Source organism: Acanthopagrus latus, chromosome 4, assembly GCF_904848185.1.
Source record: "Acanthopagrus latus isolate v.2019 chromosome 4, fAcaLat1.1, whole genome shotgun sequence".
Taxonomy (NCBI): domain Eukaryota; kingdom Metazoa; phylum Chordata; class Actinopteri; order Spariformes; family Sparidae; genus Acanthopagrus; species Acanthopagrus latus.
In genome coordinates, this window is record NC_051042.1 from 1,819,321 (window position 1) to 1,844,198 (window position 24,878).

Consider the following 24,878-nt stretch of genomic DNA (forward strand, 5'->3'; position numbering starts at 1 on the left):
ATCCTAGTGGACTGATGAGGCATAAACTCCCACACTGCAGGACTAATACGTGTCAGTGAGACCATGTTACAGTAACACCACCGTGTTTTGGGAGTTTTCTCATAGATGAGGATTTAACATCAACAGGTGTCAACCAAGTCAACCAAAGATTTGGTGCAAAGGCAATTAATCATTCATTTGATATAGAGTTCTCTGAGGAATATTATCGTGCTCATGATCAGCTGATAGATTCATTTTAGACGTTAATAGTCAGCTAAGAAGATGCTGACACAATCTACAGTTAGATACAACAGCACTGATAACAAAAAATCAGCTGTAAAAAACATATTGATAGCCAACAGACACTTTTTTATAACATGTGTGGTTTATTGTCTGCTGGCAGTAAACCAAACGTATGTTACTCCTTTCTGTGTTGTTGCATGTCGACTGATGCACACAGCTCTGATGGACTATCAAAATGTTAAAATAGATGCTTATTATTTTTTTTACACAAATCTCTGACTCAGCCTGCATCAATCTCCACTGAGAGGCACCTGAGTGATTTAGTGTTGCACTCTAAGTGGGTGAAAGATTTCTAAATAATGATCAAGATCACAGCAGCAAGGCTGGAACATCCTGTATTCTATTCCCCAATATGGGTCAAAATCTAAAAACACTGGTCTGTACTGTGACTCATGGAGACTTTTTGTATAACTCCATTTGTGACATCAGTGGGGCTACAGAAGATACTGCAGCACTGTTCTACAGTATTAGTAGTGGCTCTTATACCTAGTGAACATATTCCAAAGTGTGTAGCTAATTAGCAACAATTACAAAGTGAACTAAAAATAATATCAAAAACAACTTAAAGCTCAGCCAAACAGTGAAAAGTCAGTCATTATCTATTTGTGTTGCAGCAGTCTCCCAAACAAATGAAGTAGCAGGGGACTTGTTTTAAGGTTGTCATACCCAGCTCATCAAAGCTGGTACCATACAAATAGCACCTTTAAAAAGAGAACCAAAAAATTCATGAAAATGGCTCCACATAACAGGTCTGACGTAAATGTAAATGATTTGAAAAGAAGTTATTTACAGACCTTGAAGTGACGACAGTCGAGCATGTGCATCGACTTCAGACATGATGCGCAAACACTTTTGGCTTAGTGCCACACTGCCACAGTGATGATTTCTCCTTAAAAAGGGGTGTAAGTGTCGATTTTTCAAATCAATTTGGCTTCTGAAAACTACAGTCTAGACGAGCCGTATAGAGTCAGTTATGTGTTTTTTTCCCATCTACTTCTGTTGCTTAAGAGAATGCTGCAACACTGTTTTGCTGTGAAGGTGAGTAGATGATGACGGAACATTCAGTTTTAGGGGAACTTGTCCTTTTTTGAGCTGTTGACAGAAACAAATTTCTGGTGGCTCGTATTGATGAGAAGAGATGTATTTTTACAAGACGGGCAAGATCGCCTCTCTCCAGCATGCAAGTTGATTTGAATACTGTGAGTGTGAGGCAGAGCTCATTTGTCTTCTCCTCTGGCTCTCGCCCACATCTCCACCTCTCTCTGCCAGTCAGTTAGTCAGCGCTGCAGACAGCACACACAGCCTCATCTGCGAGATGCAGATTGATAAGGGGCTCAGGCAACATAAGTGGGTGTAACTGGTAGCATTCGACACAATGCCAAACACGGCCCTCAGCGCTGCAGCAGCCACGCTCCATTTCTGCTGCAATTTTGATGAAGAACAAGAGATTTTTGCTGCATGTGGAGTAATACAACTGTTTGTCGTGTTCATGAATAAAAGTGGGGATGATGTTCCAGAAGCAGCTACTTTATGCAAAATGCACTTATTTACACATTCATAATACAGTCTGTAAAAATGACTCAGGTCGAGAATGTTCATACATTCCATGATGACTTTATTCTGTGAAACTACAGTTGTGAGTAAAAATACTTCTTTTGAACAACGGTAAACAACACACACACACACACACACACACACACACACACAGTGACATGGTTGGGCGGATTCATCACAGTGTGGATATTCAGAGAGGCACGCTTTAAAATAAGTCAGAATGAGTCCATTGTCATTTCATGTTAACAGCAGGCTGTTCTGTTGCCCAGATTCAGGAAAACAGCATTTTCTAAAACGTCCTCCGTCCCAGGACTTCAGATAAGAAGCAGTCATTGTCATGCAGAGCTCAACTGGGCAAAACCTCTCAGAAACTCTATTGTAGCCTATAACATTCAGAGAAACCATCAGGATGGTTTTATCAAACAGTATTCTCATGCAGCAGACTGTGCGTGCATAGAGGTAAGGGGACAAAGAGAGAAAGGAAAGAAGGTCGACAGCACAACAATCACCTCACTCTGACATGGATGTATTTTAAGTTGGATAATATGTTGTATAATTCATCTTCAATCTGAAGAGGGTTCATGCTTTTATACAGATTTATCAGAAAGGATTTACAGCTCTTATATCTGGTGACACATTTAGTCCGCCAGGAGCCAAATGCACCAATTTAAGGACGACATATCTCATAATACAACATGACCTTGTACTGACTAAATGCTATGTAACAGCTGTAGGTTATTGCTGGTGAGGTACAGTGTGAACAGTTGCATCTGAGCACCTGCTTCATTCAGCTGTGAGTTCACAGTTATTCATCAATATCTGACAGCCAGAATACTGGACATCTAAATTAGATTTATTGACATTACCAAAAATGAAAGAAACATTTTGAAACGCTGGGAAACTTTTTTTTTCTCTTTTCTCTTTTTAACAGGGAACGAGATGACAAAATTGATACACTCTTGTGTCTATATGTTAAATATGGAGCCAAACTGAACTGAAGAAACTGTCAAATGTGTAGAGAGGTAAAGCAAGTCTAGGTGCTACTAAGTTAAGTTAAACTGATGAAAGTGTACAACATAAACCCCCGGAAAAAAAAGAGAAAATATGTTCATCTATGGCATCTAACAACTTAATTATGTGGCTATGTTTGACACGACTAGCCACCGATGCTAATAAAGAACTTGAGAAATTGACTGTAACTCCATTCAAATCTTAATTTGAACGCACAGCATACTGTAGTTGGGATACTGAACTCACTCTGTCAAAACAAAACAAAACAAAAGAAACATGGCTGATGTATTTTCAACCCATGGAGCAAACTGCACACATGCTAATCTATGGCAGTGGAAGCTTCAGCTAACAGCTTCTACTGTCCAGGAGTTCTGCTGAGGGGAGGATCGTTGAATACATGTTACACACTCTGTAGTTCTCACCGGACCGTTTGATGACTACACTGCAGCAGGATGGGATTAGGGGTCAAAAGCATTGTAAATCTAGCTAACAGAGCACGGGTCGTCCTTGCAGGGCTTCACATCCCCTTGAAGCAACTGGATCATGACAGCCTTGGTCAGGTAGCTGGAGGTGCCTCTCTTTCCCACTGGTGGTGTGTTATAGAATGCCTCCATGTTGTCCTGGCAGAGGCGGAGATCAAACGTTACAGTTGATTAGATAACTAGGTGTGTTTGCAAGTGCACAGGTTCTTTTAGAGTTAAATGCAGGAAATAAAAAAACACCACAGCAGGATTATACAATACTACACTGAGCTGAACAGTGGCAGCCAGATTCCATTTAGTAGCATTCATGTAAGCTATCCCTTTAGCTTCAGACGAACATATGGTTCGAACAGAAAGCCAAAGTTTAGGAGCACATGATGATAAGATCATTCTGTGGCAGACAGTCAGGCCACATTCAAATGAGAAAATGTTAGAATATCAGTAAACCTGGCCGTCTGAAGGGAAACCACTCTACCTGTTTCTCTATGCCTTCAAAGCGGCTGCGATCCCTCTGGAAATCGTTAAAGGCTTCCTTCACCAGGCCGTCCAGATCCACCTTGTCGCTGAACTCCAGCTCCGGGTTCCTCTCCAGCACAATGGACACCACCATCAGCAGCTACTCACACAGTGGAGATGGGACAGGACTGTCAGAAACTAAAAACATATTAACGGCAACTAATTATAACTTAAATCAGTGGCGGGTAGATAACAGCTCGAGGTGGACTAACTAATTGTCCTTGCTGTTTGATTCTTGACAAACTGCAGAGCTGGAACAGAGATTTCTGACTGACGCATCAAGGAGCAGAGTCAGTGTCACGCTGAGTGAACATCTATACAAACATACTTTGATTTAATTTCACTCCATGTGTTTTGATTTCTTTCTCTCTGTGCACTTCAGCGATGTTGGGGAATGGGTTTGTTTACCTCGACTATGATTTGTCTGTACTCAGGGAGGACGATGTTCTTCAGCGTGTCCTCCACCAGCAGGGAGAAGTTCATCTCATACATGGTCATGTCAGACAGTGTCGGTTGCTAAAGAGAGGCAGAAATAAAAACTGTTATCTCCCTCCTCCTCACCAACAACCTGTCAATCATGTTACCTACAGTAGGAAAAAAGAGTCAGCGCTGGTGCTGTAAGCTAAAGGCGCTCGCTTTCCAAGCAGTTTATGAGAGACGTATAAAAAGTTGTCAAAAGATGCAGATTTGTAAGTTATTTGGCAAATCTCACTTGCCAAACAGCAATCTGAAGCAACAGAATACAGGTTATATGTGTTCACTTTTCACACATAGTTCTACCTCTGAAATAAAACTGGATGATTTGTGAGTGTATTTGAAAACTGTATTTGTTGTGATTGGTCATTTCATAATGGAGCAGGAACAGAATTTTGAGGGACAGCCAAAAAAATAAATATAAATACACATTTTCCCTCTTATCTGTTGTGCTATTTCTCTATCTTGATTATTTTGGTGTGAGTTACAAATGTTTGGAGATATCAGCATTCGCTCAAACACTGTAGAGTATAATGGAGCTGGATAGCACTCAGCTTGTGGTGCTCAAAGTGGCAAGCAGTGGCAGGTTTAGTTAGGTCGAGAGAAAAAACCTCCTACAATACACTGAGCTGCAGCTCAGGAGGTAGAGCAGCTCGTCTAGAAATCAGAAGAGAAGGTTGCTGGTTTAAATCCCCTGAATGACACTGAACCCTAAATTGCTCCTTTTGAGCAGCTGGTTCCTTGCATAGCAGCCTCAGCCATCAGTGTATGAGTGTGTGTGTGCACACTATTTAAATAATAGATATATTTCAGTGAACCATGAGTGATGAACAGCCAGTCAACAGGCCGACATTGTGACTCGTCATAGGTCAGAAACGTGTTATTAATAACAGTGTGGAGAAGGGTTGCAGCAGTGCTTTCAGACATTATTCATTTTCTCATTGACACCCGTCATTTTCCTACTGTGACATCCCAAGAGGCAGCAGATGTGGACACCATTATGATGTTACTCATAACATGCGCTGATTTTCTGTTTTGACCTACACAAAGAAAGACCAGCTTCCCTTGGACAGATGTGCGTATTTTATCCAGACTTTCAGAATAAAAGCCAGTACTACTCCACAGATTCAGTATAACAGTTATGTATATGACTATCTTATAGTTATGCTTGAACCAGCTAATACATGAGAGCAATAATCTTATGAAATTCTTGCGTGCTCTTTAAAAAGACAGCTCAACACACTGTGTCTCTGTTTAAAAAATAAAATACAGTCATACAGGTTTCTATAGCCTACAGTAAAGATGTTTGTAAAGCAATACACAGTGTCACCTTCAACCAGCATTTATCCTGCAGCAGTGTCAGGGGAAGTGGGTGCGTACCTGTGGGAGGTGAGTCCCAGCCACCAAGATACCGTTCGGGGTCCTCTCCAGGATCTGCCACACACGATCATAAAAGCCCAGAGGGGTCCTGTTCAGAGAGCCGTCGATCTGACGCCTGTTCAGCCAAGACCTGGGGCAGACAAAACACACAAAAAAGTGAAAATGTTGAACTGAGTTTTTAACACTGGGGAAATCATACAGCAGCTTTTGAGCTGGAGGAAATTGTCTATGAGTCAAAGTGTTTTAGATCAGATGAGATAAGATAAAAGTTTAATAATTGCCGTTGGGATATTTGGTTGTGGCAGATAATAGGATATGCATGTAGACAAGACAGAAGATAAAATAATTAAAACTAAAAAAGATTAAACAACAAGTAAAGGCGTGAAGATAAAGACACAGCATCTTCAAAGCTGGACTGATTAAGGGATGAGAAAGCGTGGGGAATGTTTCTGACAGTGTGAGGGTGTTTTTGACGAGTACCTGGCGTGGTGCTGTGGCTGCAGGACGTCCAGCAGCAGCTGCTTGATGTCGCTGGGGGAGAGCTGGTGGATGTCCTGGGGCGGCATGTCTCCTGCACGGATCTTCAGCTCGTGCTTCATGGCCTGGACGATCCATCTGGAGATCCACGGTGCACACAAACAGTGTTAACCATGGAATTTAACCCTACACAGCTCACATTGGTTGGTCACTTTGCTCAGAATTATCTTCTGTTTTCAGAACTGTTTCATAGTTCCAGGTTTCTGAGGGCTAAATGCCACTTTTACAGTCAATGAAAAATAAAACTGAAACAAACGCTTGACTTGTTTTTCTTACGAGGCTGAAGAAACAGAACAGATAGTTTAAAATGCCTCATATAAAATAAGCTTCCAGCATTTCTTCCTGCATTGTGTTTTGATTTTTCAGACAGTATTCTCACACCAAAGATGTCTCGAGAAATGTATTTATCCATTTCATGGTTGAGAGGTTCATTCGGCGCAAAACCAGCTTCAGAAATATAAGGTCTCATTTATATGGAAACGTTAACAGCACGGAGCTCCCTGCTATTTTTGAAGGCTAACAGAACACTTCAGCCCGAACTGTTGCTAATATTTACTGATTTATTCATGTTTTGTTTGAGTGGCCTTAACACCAGCGAAGGAAAATTATAGCCAGGAGTACTTTACTGCATCTGTCCTACCCGACTCTGATCTTGAGCATGCCACTGAACAGCTCTGGGTTGTTGGAGATGATCCATCCGATATGTATGACCAGCTCCTGCTGAAGGACGGCCTCCTGCTCCCCACCTTGAGCCAAGCACTTGCTGTAGATGATGCCTTGGATCACCCCTGGCGACAGTGGATTGGAGATCACCTCCTCCTCTTGCCCGAATAGGCCGATGGTCACCTGGTGATCACGGGCATTAGCACACGTGGATGCACACGGGGAGAAGGAGCGTACAGTGAACCGACACATAGTTCAAAAGCTTCCCTGAAGTGCAGGAGAATAGTTGTGCATAATGTATCTAAAAGCTTTTTGTGCACATGTATCAAAGTGTCCACATGTCTAGACTGACATGTGCACACGGCTCTTCCTCCAAGGTGCAATTGCTACAAGCATCTTTGTTCCATCACTGTAAAATTGGTCTCATCTCTCAGAGCCACATAAAAGTGAGGAGGAAAAAATTACAGATCTGAAGATTACTCTTTCGCATTTTGTCTCTTCTGAAAGCCATTTCATATAAATTACACCTTGGCAGTCTTCCTGATGAGAGGACACGCTTTTATCCTCGCCTCTAGCTGATGAAACCCAGCACTTTGAAGACGGATCATTCATCCCCACATCCAAACCAAGTCTAGCTGTGCAAAGATCAGCCCAGAGATGAAAATGCTTGGAATTTTGAATTTGGGGGAATACACAGTTACATTTTTAATATTCAACGGGAAGGATAATAGAAACTAGGGTCGGGATTTTCTTAAATGGGGCGGCGTCTCTTATTTCTTCCAGCCGAGCTGTTATTGTAACCAGGAGAACACAGTCGTCTCAAATCTTAAATCAGCTTTTCCAATCATGTCGAGAGGAGCGTTCCCTCCGGTGAGCAATCTATATGCAGATTCACACCTTGAGCTACTTCAGCATAATGAAATGCCTAAAACTGTTCAGAAGGGTAAAAATGAGGCGAGGAGAGGAGGCTAATCTCTGAATAACACTTGACAGGACATGATGCGCGAGACTCATCCAGCGTAAGGGAGTGGCATCAGACAAATCTCCGGGTCACAGTATAATAGACCGGCACATGCAGTGTGTCTAGACATGTGGACACGCCGCACATGAGGAGTTTCAAGTGACACACTGGCAGCATGGCTACAAATACAACTTACACACACACAAAAATGAAGTTGAGCTGCGATGGGGAATGTGAGCATGCAACTAGTCTAATTAATTCCCACAGGATGACAGCACGAGGAGCTGGTAGTTATGTATTTCAAATGAATTTCTTCCAAACAGTGAACATTAAAATTATTGTCCTGACATGCCATTTTCCAAGACATAACCAACAGAGGGGTTCATTACGGTCAACTTCTCAGGCCCTGCTAACTGTGTGTTCACTTACCTGCTTGCCATGCACTAAAACACTAGTAATACTGGGGGCAAGGCTGTCCACTAGTTTAGTTAACAGACTGGCAGCAAGACGGACAACAGACCTAGTGGATGAAAAGACACAAGAATAGTCTTTACAGAGAACAACTGACAGCTAGGACTTTTACTTTTTTGGTCATTTTTACTACAAAACTTCCAATTCCTTAGCTTGACTGGAGAACATATCATATACTGTACATCTGTGGTTCCCAAACGCTGTGCCGTGGGGTTCAGCTACAACCAAAGATAATTATTGCTATAAACAACTAAAACAAATAACGTCATTTTCATGTACTATATTTGTACATTGTACACACTGATTTCCAAATACAGAGGCACATTCTAACCCTAAAAAGATCCTTGAATATCCCAAAAATGAAAATGTGTGGAATGATTAGACAACACATGTTAAAGAGGCTATTTGACACAGATATGAATACAGGTGTGCTTGAAATTTTGGCTTGCCTGTGGTGTGCCTTGGACACAAAAAGTATGAAAAACACTGCTGTACGTGATATTCAGCTTGTACTCGAATTAAATGTATTGCCTAGTAAGTTATGCAGTATGTGGAGGATCTGTCTGGTAAGCAGTTGCCACACATGTTACTCAGATATCTAACTCAGTAATATTGGAAATATAAAATGATTGATGATTAAAATGTTTTTTAAAAAAGCAAGAATTTGTCCCTGGGCTTCATTGCTAATTGCTTCTGTTTCCAAATTTCCAATGTTTTAAATTGTTTTTTAGACTCAATCATGCCAACAAATTAAAAATCAAACTCAGTGAAGATAACAGAACGTGTCTGTCCCTGTCTGCATAATTTGTATTTGACTGTGTTACTAAAAGCCCAAACAAAGGCTTGTATTTGTAGAAAATATTTTAATGTTCACTCATTTGTCAGTTCACTAGAGTCACTGCAGCCTTCACACTGCCTCCTCTTGTCTGCAGGAATCCTATGAGGACTGAAGCAGCACACGTGAACGCTGGTTATCTGTACATGGTAGCCTACAAGCAGGGATGCTATAGACACACACATGGAGTCAAAGCCATCCTCACAGAAGCAGGGAACAAATTTAATTATTTCATTAACGCGGCTATGAATACAATCAGCTTAAACACAACCTCCTCTATTATATGCTGAGAACAACTCACATTTGGCGTGTGTGAGTGAGTGAGTGAGTGAGTGAGTGAGTGGGGAGCTGTTCAGTTCTTAAACCTGCTGAAATACAAAGGCACAGCTTGAGCACAAAGCCTTAATGTTTAGAAGGCATGATATGTTGTCAGTCCACTTATGCTTTGTTGGGGAACCTATTTCAAGCTTCACTTCCTGGCGAATGTTAGGTAAATGAGAAACGAAATTGAACTGAGTATTGGTGCTTTTTCCCATCAGGTTGTAAACCAGCCTCCAGGCTTTTGTTACTTACTGGTATATTCAAACTGCTCTATGCATCTATCCTATTAATTAATAAAACAGCATATAATAAAAGTTGTCATGTCAGTTAAAGGTCCAGATTTGCAAGACTATTGATTATTGAGTCTCGTTTCCCAAACTCGTCAAACTGGCCACCAACCCAAAGTGTCAGTGTCTGACAGGTTAGGAACAAGATTCAATAATCAACTATTGTACAAATTGGACGTTTAACCTGTCGCAAATTCAAACCATGGACACAGAAAACAGCAACCACTAGAGAAGGGGACAAAAGCTCACATGTAACAGTCATCAGCAATGTTTGGTCAAATCTTTGTGAGTCAGGCCAGCAGTACACCACAAATAAAACTGAATTTTAGCAGCTTTGTGAACAAAAAGAACAATGTCTTGTCGGCCGGGAATGATGGACAATGGCTCACCAGACAAATATGTAGTTTCACATTTTTTGCTACGTTCCTGTATTTATGACTAGGCCTATAGTGAGTGTCAAGGTATTTACAGCACCCTCTCCGACAGCCAAAACATATTTCATTTGGAGCATACAGCCAGCCTTATTGCAGTGGGTGATGACAGCAGAAACAAGGCTCCAGCCTCTGTGATGGTTAATGGAGAGAAAGCAAACGCCGACAACAAACTCCTGTACACATCTAAGCTGCTAGCTTGATCTAGCTGGCTCTGCACTGTGTGAGTGTTAGCCCCGATATTAGGCTAAACTTGGTGCTTTATCCAGAAGTAGCTTTAGCTGGCTAACATTTTAGCAAGACGCTAAGATGCTACCCTGCCACTCCATTACACCACCAGTTACCAGTTAAATTTTACGTGAGAAATTAAAATTCATTCTATTTAAGACCTATTTGAAAGCAACACTTTGAGACTAGCGAAAGCTTTAGACAAAATCCTGATTACAGATTACAGAGTAGGCTACGATCAGTTGTAACTGCTCTTCACAAAGCAGCAGCTGTTTTTGTTGAAGGTTTCCATTTATTAAACTGGTATTTTTATTTTTCAAAAGAATGGTATTTTGAACATTAACAAAGTATTTTAATTATTTAATTGAACTCTTACCGGAATTGTAGGCTATGCTACACACTTAGCTTGAGTCTTCAAACCAATCACCAATCAATCACGTACAGTCATGAGAGTGTAGAAATACTGACTTTTTGTACGTCTGACACAAATCTGAAGAGAGAATATGACTAATTCTTCTCTGTGACTTTCTAAAAGCCGTGGTTCTGAAGAGTCACACAGTTCATATGGCTGAAGCTCACACAGCTCTCTAACTAGACAGCTAGCTAGCCAGCAAACTGGCGGAAAACATGCGGCATCTTGAATCCACCTCTGCCCGAACATTACCTGTTTCCCATGCACCAGTATAGTGGTGATGTGAGGAGCTATAGAGCTGGCGAACTTCTTGAGAATGACGGCAGCGTGTCGCACTGCCAGCCTACAGTTCGTCCAGGTTAAATGAAAGTTATTTTAAAGCGTCGGGACGAGGAAAGATTTTGTGAGGATGACAAATGGGGACACAACAGGTATGGAGACAAGACATTTGATTAACGGAACGTCTCGCACAATTTTCCAACATAAAACCAAACCACTACATTATTCAATAAGAGAAATAATTAATAATGACTGACAAGATCACTGGTCTACAAAATAAAATGCAAAATCCTCATTTTAGAAGGGCTGACTGGACTTGACTACATATTTAGTCTAAAGGTTTTTGAGATCTGGACACTTTTGGTAATCTCTATTTCTATATATTTGAGAAAAGAAAATGATGACAACAGACTGGAAGGCTGCAGACAGTGTGTGTGTATGTGTGTGAGAATATCAGACCAAAGCTTTCTGCTTCCAGCTCTTCTATAGATTCTTTCCAGCTCATCCATCATGTTTTCTGCAACCACAAATAATATTTTTGGGCTCAGACATCAGAAAAAAACATCAGAAAAACACATACAGTCATTTGATTATATCCTCATCCTCTGTAAATCAGAACCACCAAAATTTAGAAGTAAATTTAGTTACTACCCATTCAAAAACACAACACGACAAGAAAATGGATGGATAACAATGTTAACCAAGCAGCTAATTGGTCAGACTTGATGACATTCTGCTGTTCGGTTTCAGAATAACAGGTGACTCCTTGTTTAACGTGTACAGTGAGTTGTTACCGTCTCTGGAGAGGTAGTCTGGTCCCTCTCTCCTGAGAAGGATGCCTGCAAGCTGAGCCTGACTGGCCAAACAGTTGGAGTCCTGGGTGATGACACACACACACACACACACACACACACACACACAAATGAGAGAATAAGTCATGAATACAAACACTAGTAATTCCACACTGTTTACTCTATCAGCTACAATTTTATCCACTCACAGTGAGCACAAACTAGCCCTACTGAAACTATCATTGTTACATCAATTTTGTTTCATGCAATTTTGGTTATAATGGGAATGTTTTTAATGTATTACCTTATTTAAATTTGATGGCAGCCTTAATGTGCCCAAAATACAGAGAAGAAAGAGGCATATTTAAAGATGTCAGAGGAAGATTGGTGTAAATGATGTATTGTTTGAAATGTTCCTAAAAGTAAAATGGTCATTATGTTTGGTAGCGTTGATGTGGCCATTAGTGCAATGAATTAAAAATAGGCCGAACTGACTAAAGAGACTTCACGGTGCTGTGAAGAGTGTGAGAGAGAGCACATACAGAGACAGACTGACAGAGTAGATGGCCACATTTATTCAAAAAAGAATTTAAATATCATGAGACAAATTAGTCAAAACACCAAAGTCTGATGTTTGCAGCTTTTAGACTTTGAGTCTGACTTCTGTCCTAATATGTGGAATATAGAGCCAACAAACCATGATGGCAGAGGGCATTGGTTCAGTTGTGTTTTTCTAACACAGACGATCACTTATAAGCTCAATAACAAGGCTGTGAAAGTCAGCAGACTTGGGCTAATGGCACCCAAACTCTGGACTTGAGCCAAAATGTTTGATCATAGTTATATGATGATGATACATAATAAAACAGGAGACAGGTGGCCAGGTGAGAAAAGAGTTCATGGAGGCCATCTTGCACACAAATAATGAGGCAAACCTTTCATATGAGGAGGCAGGTGGCTGTTAGATGTTTACCACAGGTGAACAGAAACCTGTGGCTGTGTTAATTATTAAGTTTTGAGTAATATGAAAGTCTTCTGTGTTCAACTTTCACATTTCAATAATTTACAAATGTTAAATATGAGCAAAATCCAATTGGCTCAGTCTGTGAAGGTTACAGCGTGCTGTTGTGAATACACTTGTAAGTGAATCAGCTCCAGGTCGGAGGCGTTGGGCGTGCTCGTCTGTCTCTTCACCTTGGAGCAGAGATTTACGTGTTTTCCTCAAATTGATTTTCCTCCTTTACTACATTTCTAATTCTATTAAAAGGTATTCAGTTCATTGGATGTTATTCCCAATATGTATGTGTGGGCTATTTTGCCTTAAAGCCAATCAACTCACATGGAACTTCTGGATGATCTCATTGGTGGGCTTGTGCAGCCACTCCTCCACGCTGATCTCTGGCTGCTGCTCCAGGTCGGAGGCGTTGGGCGTGCTCGTCTGTCTCTTCACCTTGGAGTGTTTAGGCAGCTCCAACTCCTCAAAGCTCTTAAACTCTGGGATCCTACATACACAAACACACATTTCACAATCACAAGTGATATTTGCACATAGACAGTGGATCCATGTGCAGGTCTTGCACTTCAAACGTTTGAAACGTTTGAAACAACAAACTATAAAGGCTGGTATCTTTCACTGATATTTGAAATACCCTGCCAACAGACAAACTAACCAGGAGCTTGGACAAACCAAGTATACAGACTAGAGGATGCTCTTACTCTGCCTCGTTGACACGCAGGAAGTCCAGCTGCTCCACCACTGCTCCAGATATCAGGGTCTAGAAGAATAAAATGACACATTAAATGATCTTGAGATTTATGATTCTGACACTGCAACAGAGATTCCCCACCTATATTTATTCAGTGTGTATACATGTGAGGAAATTGTATCTAAAAGCAAGTTCAGGAGCACGAAAAAGAAAAATCAGACAGAGGCATAAATCCGTAAGAGGATTTGTCAGGGATTGTCAGGTGAATCAGTCTACAAAACAACTGTTTGAATAATGCAGTTCATAACAAATCACACATGGAGTGGCGAGATGTGAACTAAGTTCACTGTTTCATATTTTACAAATGTGTACAGGCACAGTAACAAGTAAGTGCGGAACACAGTAAAAGTTTGAGTATTTTAAAAGTGTAACAGTGTAGGAGTAAAGAGCGCAGTTCAGTACCACTTGCTCCTGTGGTCTACATGTGATATTAGCCATTCCAACTGAAGTCAACTCCAAAACAAAAATACGAGGCGTAGGAGAGGAGCAATCCTGCTCCCCATAACAATGAGATGATGAAGAGGAGAAGTGTTTCAAAGCTGTAGGAGTAAGCTGTGAAGTGAATAGCAAATAGACGAGGGAGGGAAGAACTTTAAAGCAGGGGGGAAAAAAAAGATTATGTGAGGAAGTCTCTGCTGAACACCACAAACACACTGAGAGAGAAGTTTGAGTTGGAAGAGCTGTGCTAAGTTTGACAAAGCCGTTGATTTAAAGTTACCAACGTGAAATCATTTGGATGCTACCTTGGCCTTATTTTCCTGTTTCTGCCATCGTGAGGATTTATTGTGTTCTAATTCCTGCAGTTAAAACAAAACTATTATTAAATTATCTGCAGTAATGTGTTTGTTTACGGCTCATCATAAATTCATGAAAACTGCTGTGAGTAGTTCAGTGAGTTAAAGTTATGCTTAAGCAGAGTCTCCAGTTATGAGATGTATAAATATGATTTGTTAATGTTCAGTCAGAATACAGATGAGCAAGTTTTACCCTTGTCAACATATTTTTTGATATTTGAGAGCATTTAAATAAAGCTGTACACACCACATGGACTTACTTTGACCTTTGAAGTGGATATGAGAAACTTGTTAGGTTACAGTTTGTTATTAAGTCATTAGCGAGTACAAAAAAATATATATATTTGGTCTCCTCCAGCCCCTGACAGAAATATTCAGCTCTTTAGCTGCTAAATGTTCCACTATGTTCAACATTTCATCTCTAACTTTGTGTGTCTGCCTTTTGGTGATGGGCAAGCAGAGTGCAGTGTGGTTTAAAAGCTTTGAGATGAAAAGACAAAGCTGCCTGCTGCTGCAGGAAGTGAAGTCGATCTCCTCCTTTTCTGATTTTACAGCCTACAGCTGTAATAGATACTCAAATGCTCTGTAAAGCTGAGAGGAATTGCAGATTGGCATGATTGCAATAATAATACTTCTTTGTAGTTTTGCCACTATAAATGACACATTTCCTATCACACTTAATCATGTGACTAATTGCTAACATAAAAATATTGATTATGGTGGCTTTATGTTCTGTTTTCATGGCCCCTCCACTGGCATTGAAACAATGGTCTTGATAAGCTAAATGAAGCAACAATCGAGCAAATAAGACTCATTATAATGTGAATTTCTTCCCTTAATCTTTTGTGGTGTTCTTCACTTACAGCTGACCATTCTTCCCCCTTTGCAAATTTTTGGGAGACATTGGACTGTAAACTGAGGAGACTGGACCCCTGAGCCCTCCTTAGTAATACAGCTGAACTTGGTTGGCTGGTTTTCTTTACGTTTGTGAATCGTGTTTGTTTTGATTCATGCCCTCATGCCATAAATAAGGGATCATCCAGTAATGTAGAATGACTCATGAATATACATTGGCACCGACTGTTGATTCAGGTTCGTTGTCTTGACAGCAGGCCAAAGGAAACATTAGAGGAATCAACCTCCAATCTATTAATTCACCATTTATTTGTGTTCCCTTAACATCAATTCAATGTATTTTTAACAAGCCACAAAAGGCTTCAACCCAACAGTTTCCATCTCCTTTTTAAAACCACCCCAGCTCAATTCAGTTTCACCTTTCCCAGGCACACAAAAACAGTGTGCCTCACAAATTCACTGTGACAGACCAAGGTCAAAACATAGATAAACACTGGTATTGCTGTTGGATAAAGGAGGGATCAGGGCTGGGAAACCTCCGTGTTTTTCCCAATGAGCGAGATGACCCCCTGCAACACGATAAATTAACATTTGTATCATCAAGCCATTGTTTATATGAGAGGAAGCTGTAATATCCATTATAACTGAGCCAACAGGAGAGACCAGGTGGCACATTTTACCCCTTTACAATATACAAACAATCCGAAGTGTAGTAATACTGATGGCAACATGGATTCAGTCATCATTGGAACTGTGACAATCTCATAACTCAACACCTTAGCCTCTCGATAAACTGTATGAATGGCCAGTACAGTCTATGGCTGCGTCTTCTTTTGTTCATCATATAAGAATGAAAGATGAGATTTACCTTAAACATGGTGAACACATTAGGAAAAAACCCTGCCTGGATGTAATTCTGACAACCAAATCTTTAACATATGAAATCATTTTAAAATATACAATAAATATGATGTGCACAGGCCATGTTCAAATGATGGACATTATGGGTGAGAAGCTCAAATATTGGCAGAAACTTATGCTGCAGTACTCCAGGTTGTAACTCAATATAAATGCAATATGGATAAGATCAGGTCATATTTCAAGGTACAAGTACATAATTGATAACCTACAAACTTCCTTTAGACAGCGACTAACTTTGGCATTCAACCACTTCATAGCTAATATATAAAAAAGGTATACATTCATTCTAAAATATCACAGAACATGTTGGACACATTTATTTGGGCCTCCAAGTAAAATGCACTGGATGTAATCTAACAGTTATGTTAGCTAGGAAGTGGTTAAATGCTAATGTTAGCTTATAGGTTATCAAATGCATTGTTGTACCTTAAAATATAGCCTAATGTCTCTCCAGACTTTCACTATTCATCATCTTTTCAGTTGCTTGTCAATCGGCAGATGAACAATTTGTTTGTACAACTTGCAAGCTAGAACACAGCAACATAACATCATCCTTGGATTCAAGCTCATCACAGTACAATGTGAGAGGACAATGGTCTCCATGTGTCTATAGTGCACGATATATATTCATTACTGAATCTATTAGCTGAATCACTGTTAAAAAGTAAAACATTTATTGGTGAAACAGATATTCTGAGCTGGTCAAGTATGCAGTACAATACATGTACCTCCCTGGTGCGACTGTCCCACCTGAGCTGGTAGTTTCAGCTACATGACGACTGCTAAAGTGGACAAATAGTCTTGCTTTGATCACTCGACTATGGCATGCTTACCATCATAAAAAAAAAAAAATCTGTAAATCTGAAGTCTGTTGTTGAGAAATCAGTGTTACCTACAACTATGTACTGTTGAACGCTTCAAAGCACTAGATCTGTACTTATTTATGTCCTGGAGGTTTAGCAGCACTATTTTCAATATTTTTGACTTGTCTAACAACTTTGTTTGATAAAGATTACAGGGAGTCTGGACACAGCATTATTTTGTTGTTAAAATCTATCAAAATCATATTCATTCATTGCTCTCACTGCCTAATTCACTTGGATTTTATGGAGATTTTGGGCCAAGGTTGTATTTTTTATTTTTTTAAAATGCTGTTATCATGAAAAAGTTGCACGTTCCTTTGTGTCCATTTGTAACGATTAACTAAGTGTTGCTCGTTAAATGTTGCACCCCTAGAGAGTGATTAAGAATGAGCAAATGAAATAATCATTAAAAGATTTTGATCGAATCCACAAACCTGAAGTCTGTCCACGTGAACTTTGACCCCTCCGATGTTGCCCTTCTTGAAAGAGGCCAGCATGTCCAGTACTGGGTTGAAGCGGCTCCCTCTAGTGAGACAAAGGTTAGAATTACTCAGTTCGGTGGGTTTCTTCCCGACAGTAGATTGAATCTGTTCAATTCTAAGTCGAAACATTTGTGTTTCGCATTATAATCCAAACAATACATGTATTAAATCAAACATTAGTATGAAGTCATCCACACCCTCATTGCTTTATTCTGCCTGCCTGTGCCTTTTGTATAGGTCATTGTCCGATCAATAGCAACCTTACCACTATCGACTTGCTTCTAAGGGAGCCCATTGACTCATCCTATATGCTGCAGCGAGGCTGTTTAAGTGTCTGTAGCACACTTAACATATGGCATTCTGGATAATGGTCAATACTGCTGTAATCAGCCCACCAGCCAGGCTATAGTGATACAAATTAGAAACATTATCACCCAATCACCAAGTAAACACAGTTGCACCTTGCTGCTATACAGGGAAATAGTAGTCATAGAAAGAAAGAGAGGGAGCGAGAGAGAGAGAGAGAGGGAGAGAGAGAAATGTTGGCTTTAAAAAAAATCCACCGTGATTGTCAAGACACTTTGTTGCCAGCTTGAGCTGGTATCAGGAACAGAAAGAGAGAGATAGAGACTGATTCATAGATAGGAGAACGAGGAATGATGTGAAAAGCTGTCAGAAGACAGGAAGACAGAAAAAAGATAAAAGAGCTATTATTGAGTGTGTATATTACTTGATGTTATCCTCGCGGATGAGAACCAGGAAGAGAGGACGTCCCTGCATCTTCCAGCACTGTTTGATGAACTGCAGGGCGTTCTGCACACACACACACACACACACACACACACACACACACACACACACACACACACACACACACACCATTTTGTATTGGTACGGTTATGGTGCTGGTTCAAAGATTTTGGTTTCCACTGTTTCGGAGTAGAAACTGAATCATTCTCTTTCTTCAGCCTCCAGCTCCCAGGCTTCAACCTTTTCAACCATAGAAATCAGAAAAGTTTGAGTTGTAAAGTTTTCTGTTATGAAGATGAATTAGATTACAAATATGGACGACACTGAAATGTAACAGGTTTTGGAGGTTGGAGAAAATCACAAATACTGCATTTTTTCACAGTCAGTGGAATTTGAATGATTTCAAATTTAAAGGAGAGCTGTTACACCTTTTTTCCTGTCCTTCGGTGTGTTGTGCATGTGAAAGTTTTTGAAAGTTAAAAAGGTCAAAGTTAACACCATCGGACGCTCCTCTCTCCCACAGGAAACATTGCCCCTGAAACGCCTCATCAGGCCCCCTGTCTTTAATTCTGTGTCGCCATGTAATTAACTGCATAGTTTATGCCTAGCGGCTAGTTTGGCACGTAAATATTGATTAAGCACAGTGGCTGCTGAGTCAGGCATGTGTTTGCTGACCAATCAGAGGAGACTGGGTATTTACCTTTATCATACAACAAGAAAAGGTCTCTGGCAGGAAAACCACTATGGCTTTCATGATTAAATGGTACACAATTAAGACCTCTTAGCTAGAAGGACACTCAGCAGCAGCTCAGAGGTTTTGTTGAAATGATTATGACTTGATTCTTTGAATGAAATACAAGCTGTAGTTTTGTTTGCCCGCAAACTCTATTGTTAATCAATAAATCTAGTGGTTGAATTGAGTCAGCACTCACAGCGTGTTGGGTTTATATTCAACAGAGTACCATTACTTATTGTTCAGCACTGCCACTTTTTATTGAAAGTACTGAAAGTAAATATGATGTATTTATTATAAGCGTGGGGGGGATAATAAAGTTCCCTACTTTATTCCTGTGCAGCAAACCTCTAAAGCTCCAGTGTGAGGTACAGTAATATACGAGGCTCATTCAGCTGGAAAACTGCTGGTTAAGCACTTGGACTTCTGTTTATTTGGGTAACATTTCGACAACTCCTGCACACGAATTGCTATTAGTATCTTGTGTTAAGGATGAATTATTTAAAAATTAATTAAAACCAATTGGTTCTTCAGAGTGATGCCATAGAAGAGCAAGGTGTTCTATTTCTCCAAATGGCTCCTTAAAGAACCCACAAAGGTGCCTCAGACAACCATCAAAAAATGGTTCTTTCAGGTACCAGAAATGGTTCTCCAAAGAACCTAAGCAAAACAAGGTTCTTCAAGGAACCATTTTTAAAATAGTGTTGACCCAGCTGGGTTAAAATTACCTGTTTTAATTTAATCTTGTGCAGAATAAATGGATCTTTGACCATTAAAATCATGTATTCATGTTGCAAAAGAAGTAGATGAACATAGTTGATGGCTGTTTGACAATTCTTTCAATCACAGACAAGGTATGAAATCTTTAGCATTACATAACAGAATTTGTTAAAGTGAACAACAGGACACAAAAACCTGTTGTACTGTGTTTGTGTACATGATGTTAAATACTATTTAGGCACTAGATAAATGACAGAAAATATGGGCAGTATGTAAAGTATGTGTCCTTTCTGTGACATCTTTTAAAATGAGTTTGCAATCAAACCAAAGCAGCTAGTATCCTGTCCTCTCCACAAATGTCTGGCTGCATGTCTCTGGGTCAGACAAACTGAATGTATCTCAGTTATTAAGTTGACAAGCAGATTCAGAGTCATTAGCTGTGCAGTCATAGCAGAGGTAAGCTCCAAAAGTGTGACCTGGACTTACCTTAATGTCATCAATCAGCAGCATAACATCTTGGGACAAGTAAAAGTCACTCAGATCAAACACTATTGGGTAGCACACCACCGTCTTGCCCAGGATACGATAAATCTGCAGGGAGACACACACACACACACACACACACACACACACACACACACACACTACTGCATTAGAAGACGGATGGCTTGCAAGTAGCCACGTATACATTATTCTGGGCAGTGTATAAAACAACCCATCAATCCTAAGATAGAGGGGACACACAGAAGCTACACAACCACTCCTGATAACACACAGCCACACAGTACACACACACACAGCTGGTACAAAGCTCCCTCTCACACACACAGCTTGTAACAGGGCCACACACACACCCGTACAGACACACTGATGATGATAATGCCCTCTGGCAGTCTGCCATTTCCGCCATAAATGTTCCATTATAATATTGTCTTAGCAATGCGTTGGGAGCCTTGATTCATTTGTTTGGCAATGTCTTTGTTTGAGAAAGCTGCTATAGCTCAACTTATTTGGTCGTGGTCTGACCTTCATTTGGGAAAAACTGCAAACAACCTCGGAAAGAGATATCTGCACACACACACATACACACAAACTGAACAAACACACACTTCCACAGGCATGGACACACACAAAGACTGCCTGACAGCAGCAGCTTTGCATATTAAAATGTGATAAGTCCTGAGAATAAGCAAAATCTATTCAGCATTCACTGATGCATACTGTATAACTGAAGAAGAGAAAACTTTTGGAACTGAATGTCTCTGTGTCGAGATTTTACACTGTACTCGGCTTCTCGGAGCTCTGGGAATGTATGGAGATCAATGTACGAGAAGTGTGTTCAATGTTCACCTCTGACCTGTGCAGCTGGGCAACATGGAGCATACATACCATGTGTGTGCACATGTACCGCTACGTACATGTGTGTAGGTGTATTTGCAAATACCTTGCAGGTCCCGATGCAGCCGACGGGCCTCTCCGGACGCCCACTCAACCCCAGTTTCTTATTGATGGCAAGGAAACGATATGCCTGCAGAAAGACACACACACATATTCATATGTACACATGAATAAATAATCTTGTCAGTAATCACAACATGCACGTGATTTGAATGCTAGCAATCCGTCTGTAAGGGAATTTGCAGACATTTCCCTGTGATCGTATCTGTGTTGCTTTGGGAGTGAAAATATCGTATTTGATTTTAAATGTCACACTGCACAGTGCCATTCCATATCGTAATGAAAGTCCGAGTCCATCATCTGACAGTCCCACTGAGACGTTTCTGTTGTTGCAACTCATAAACTGAAATTACCACCATATGGCAGAACCACCTACTGATATTAGGCCTGGGTAAAGTTATGAGACGTGGTGATAATGAAAGGTCCCTGCGCTGCCATCAGCAGCGTGCTTAGTGGACCCGAGCACACCCATGGGCATCGGAGCTGATAACACTGTTGTACTGAGATGCAGAGGCCCATATGAAGGCAACGTGAGACCTTGCTGAGCCCTCATTAGAATAAATAAATGGCTGCATGCTGTTTGATGAGCCACTTAGCATATTATACATATGGAGGGGTATATTTATATGCTAAAGTTACCTGTTGTGCTTTAGTTTTGATTCTACATATGCAGTTTTCACTGTTACATCGGCAGCATTACCAACAACAACAGGCCTTTTTCTACAAACAGGTAAATAAAAAACAGCAGGTTTCTCATTTCTCGCTGACTTCAGGTGATTCTGTTGCTAGCAGATTTATTGAGCTGTAGCCAGCTTGCTAATTAATGCTATCCACATGACTTGGTTTAAAATTTCATCTCAAGCTGATGTTATGTATGTTTCCAGCTGACTTGAAATAGACACTTTTCACTGCAGACATTCCACTTGTCAAAGCAGGTAAAGCACAGATGGATTTCTTAACATTAGTGATTGTTGTATTCATTTAGGTGAGGTAGTTCCAGCACGCTGGTATTGTGCATGCCTATTTACTGGCATAGCTTAACAGGGATGATTAATAGGATGCTGCCATCGATAGCATCAATGATCACACCTGTGAGTTTCCTGCGTAGAAGAGTCAAAATGTCTACAGTGTGAAGGGTCTATAGTGGAGAGTAGCCTGAAGCTCAAAGTGCTATCCCATGTAACTTGTTTGGCTGGAGTTTAAACGCTTCCAAATAAAGAGCAGGACAGACTTAACCATTATTCTGCTAAACTCTGATAAGTAAGTAGCATTTTTGTTTCCAAGCAGAGAATATACCAGAACCAAGAAACAAAACAGTAAGTCAACAATATGCCAGATTTATTGCAGCAATCTCTCATCACTACATTTTTTTTGGTTTGAAAAAGGCCACAAAAAGGACAACACACATCTATCACTGGAAGACTCTGTTCCTGAATGCCTGAAACTTCCTGATAATGGCAAATTTTAATCTTATTTATCTTTGGGCATTTGTATCTTCAAAGGATCTTCATCAAGTCGACTAATAGTCCTGCAGAGTTCTGGTTGGGAGGGTCTAAAGAAGAGCAATTATGGGAAATATATGATGTAGCATTTTTGGAGTGTGACCCATGGAGTAAAAGTCATATCCCCATTCTTTGAACATTCCCGTTATAATCTATATCTTGTAAGTCACCCAACATTATGGGAGTGCAATGCTGCAATACATCACTGGAGTACCCACTTGACAGGTTAAATTTCTACCAGAGATTTTTTTTTCTTGCATGATTGATTGACACACAGTACATGGCCTGGTTTCTGGAGAAGTGAAACTGAAATGACATTGACAAAATTACTCATTTGTTCCTTAAAAAGATGTCTCAAATTTGATCTGAGAATAATGTTGTTTTCACCTTGGTTACAGAACCACACTGTCTACTCAATCAAATGCTCTAATGCTATTTTCATCACTGGTATTACTATAGATTGAAGGTGGGAAGAGGTCCTTCATTTTGAGCCATGGAGAAGGTGGTTTATACCTGTCCAATGCATAATCTACACACACTGTGATTCCATCCACAGCAGAGGTCCTGTGGTTTAACAGAGTCATAAGTCATGTCTCCTGACTCAGCCTGCTCCCACGGTCTCAAGATGAAAACACTGAGTCAAGCCAGACTTCAAGTATACAGCAACTTTATGAGCTGAAAAATGTTAACATCAGCAGTGCAGGACGTCCAGCGAACAGAGGCTGGGAGGAGAGCTTGACATTAATGTTCGAGTCCGACAGGGTTTGGAGCAGCTGAGGTCAAGTTTCAAACATAATTGGTGGACTGTAATTCTGTGGTGTCAGTCAAGGTGGAAGAAAGTTTAATCCCCTGGAGGTTCAGGTAGATTTTTGAAGCTGATGCATCTCAAACTCTAACTCAAGCTCAAGCCAACCACATGGCTTTACTTGAGGTCCTTTGCACTAATTGTGGCATTAGAGATACTGGTGCACCGTTATCCAGGTATAAAGAGCAAGACAGATAAACAGAAATCTTTGTTTCTGCAGGTGCTGCTGTGATTACCCAGCAGTTACATCAAAGGGCTCCCCAGCTTGTCAAAACAAAGCGGAGGGAAAGGTCACGGCCTCCTCCCTCAGTCACATCTGAAACACATTCATAACTGAAGAGCTGCAGCCCATCACTTCCCTGAGCAGAACTTCAATGCTTCAGATAAAAGCTTCTTACCGCTGTGTCGCCTGCTGTTAAAATGCATTAATTCTGAGATGCAAAGAGAATGAAGATGGACATCGATTTCTCTGCTCTGTTCGCTACGACACACTTACATGCTGTGTGTGTGTTAGTGAGAGAGAGAGAGATGAAGCGTTTGCTCTGTTACATGTGTGAATTACATTTTTTAATGTGTCTGGTTTAGTGTGAAACCAGGGTGCTTATTCCGTTTGTGACAGCCCATAAATTCTAAATTTAAATACCTCCCAATCTGTCCTATCATGAAACGGCATCAGTACACCCACACACTCAAGCAGAACCGCAGGAAATCTGCCTATCAAGCCCTCCGTGCCGCATTCTTCCAGCTCAAACCATCTGCAATTCTCAACATCAACCAAAAGGTGGTGCTCTGCCACTCCAGTGCACTCCCACACCGGTTCAAGAAGGCTGAGCTGAGCACAACAGGAAGATGCACTGGTCGGACCAATTAAAACAAATACACTAAAAGAAGAAAGGAAACAGTCTTTATATAAAAGGCGAGAAATGTTAATGGAGGATTACGTGGCGTTGCAAATCGCTGGCCCAATAGGCGAGGATGAGACCTGGAGGAGAAAAAGCCATGGGAGGCTGAAGAAACCTCTGCACCCAACACTTCCTGTGTGCAGAATACCAATGAAGAACGACAACAGGCAGGCAGCCTATCAAAGCATCCTTTCATTCCCTCACATTTCCACTGACCGCAGCACAAGCAGGAAGCCTGACAGGTGGGATCATAAAAAGCTGTATTTTACACTTCTGCAGAGGCTACAAGTTGTTAGAATGTACTATTTACTGACAAACGGTCGCTAAACTTTTAATTTACTATTGGGACATTTCTCAGTTTCATAGGCGCTCGGGCAGGAGAGGGTTCCTGCACATTTTTCTAGCTGCTACT

General features: G+C 40.7%; 1 protein-coding gene across 4 annotated transcripts in view; it reads right to left on the reverse strand.

The window, feature by feature from the left end:
• Positions 1–1,880: 1,880 nt before the first annotated feature.
• Positions 1,881–24,878, reverse strand: part of phkb (phosphorylase kinase, beta) — a 107,160-nt gene continuing 84,162 nt past the window's right edge. For 3 of the 4 annotated variants that reach the window (XM_037094515.1, XM_037094513.1, XM_037094516.1), the window contains 15 exons: positions 21,244–21,327; positions 20,286–20,390; positions 18,327–18,409; positions 17,549–17,639; positions 13,632–13,690; positions 13,255–13,417; positions 11,919–12,000; positions 11,584–11,641; positions 8,290–8,380; positions 6,877–7,082; positions 6,180–6,314; positions 5,700–5,829; positions 4,254–4,361; positions 3,805–3,945; positions 1,881–3,467 (listed from right to left, as the gene is read on the reverse strand). In XM_037094515.1, the coding sequence (XP_036950410.1) occupies positions 3,330–3,467; positions 3,805–3,945; positions 4,254–4,361; positions 5,700–5,829; positions 6,180–6,314; positions 6,877–7,082; positions 8,290–8,380; positions 11,584–11,641; positions 11,919–12,000; positions 13,255–13,417; positions 13,632–13,690; positions 17,549–17,639; positions 18,327–18,409; positions 20,286–20,390; positions 21,244–21,327 (1,674 nt within the window). In that variant the 3' untranslated portion in view covers positions 1,881–3,329. Of the gene's footprint in view, positions 3,468–3,804; positions 3,946–4,253; positions 4,362–5,699; positions 5,830–6,179; positions 6,315–6,876; positions 7,083–8,289; positions 8,381–11,097; positions 11,189–11,583; positions 11,642–11,918; positions 12,001–13,254; positions 13,418–13,631; positions 13,691–17,548; positions 17,640–18,326; positions 18,410–20,285; positions 20,391–21,243; positions 21,328–24,878 lie in introns of all 4 variants that reach the window. The other variant, XM_037094514.1, reaches the window with a different exon arrangement.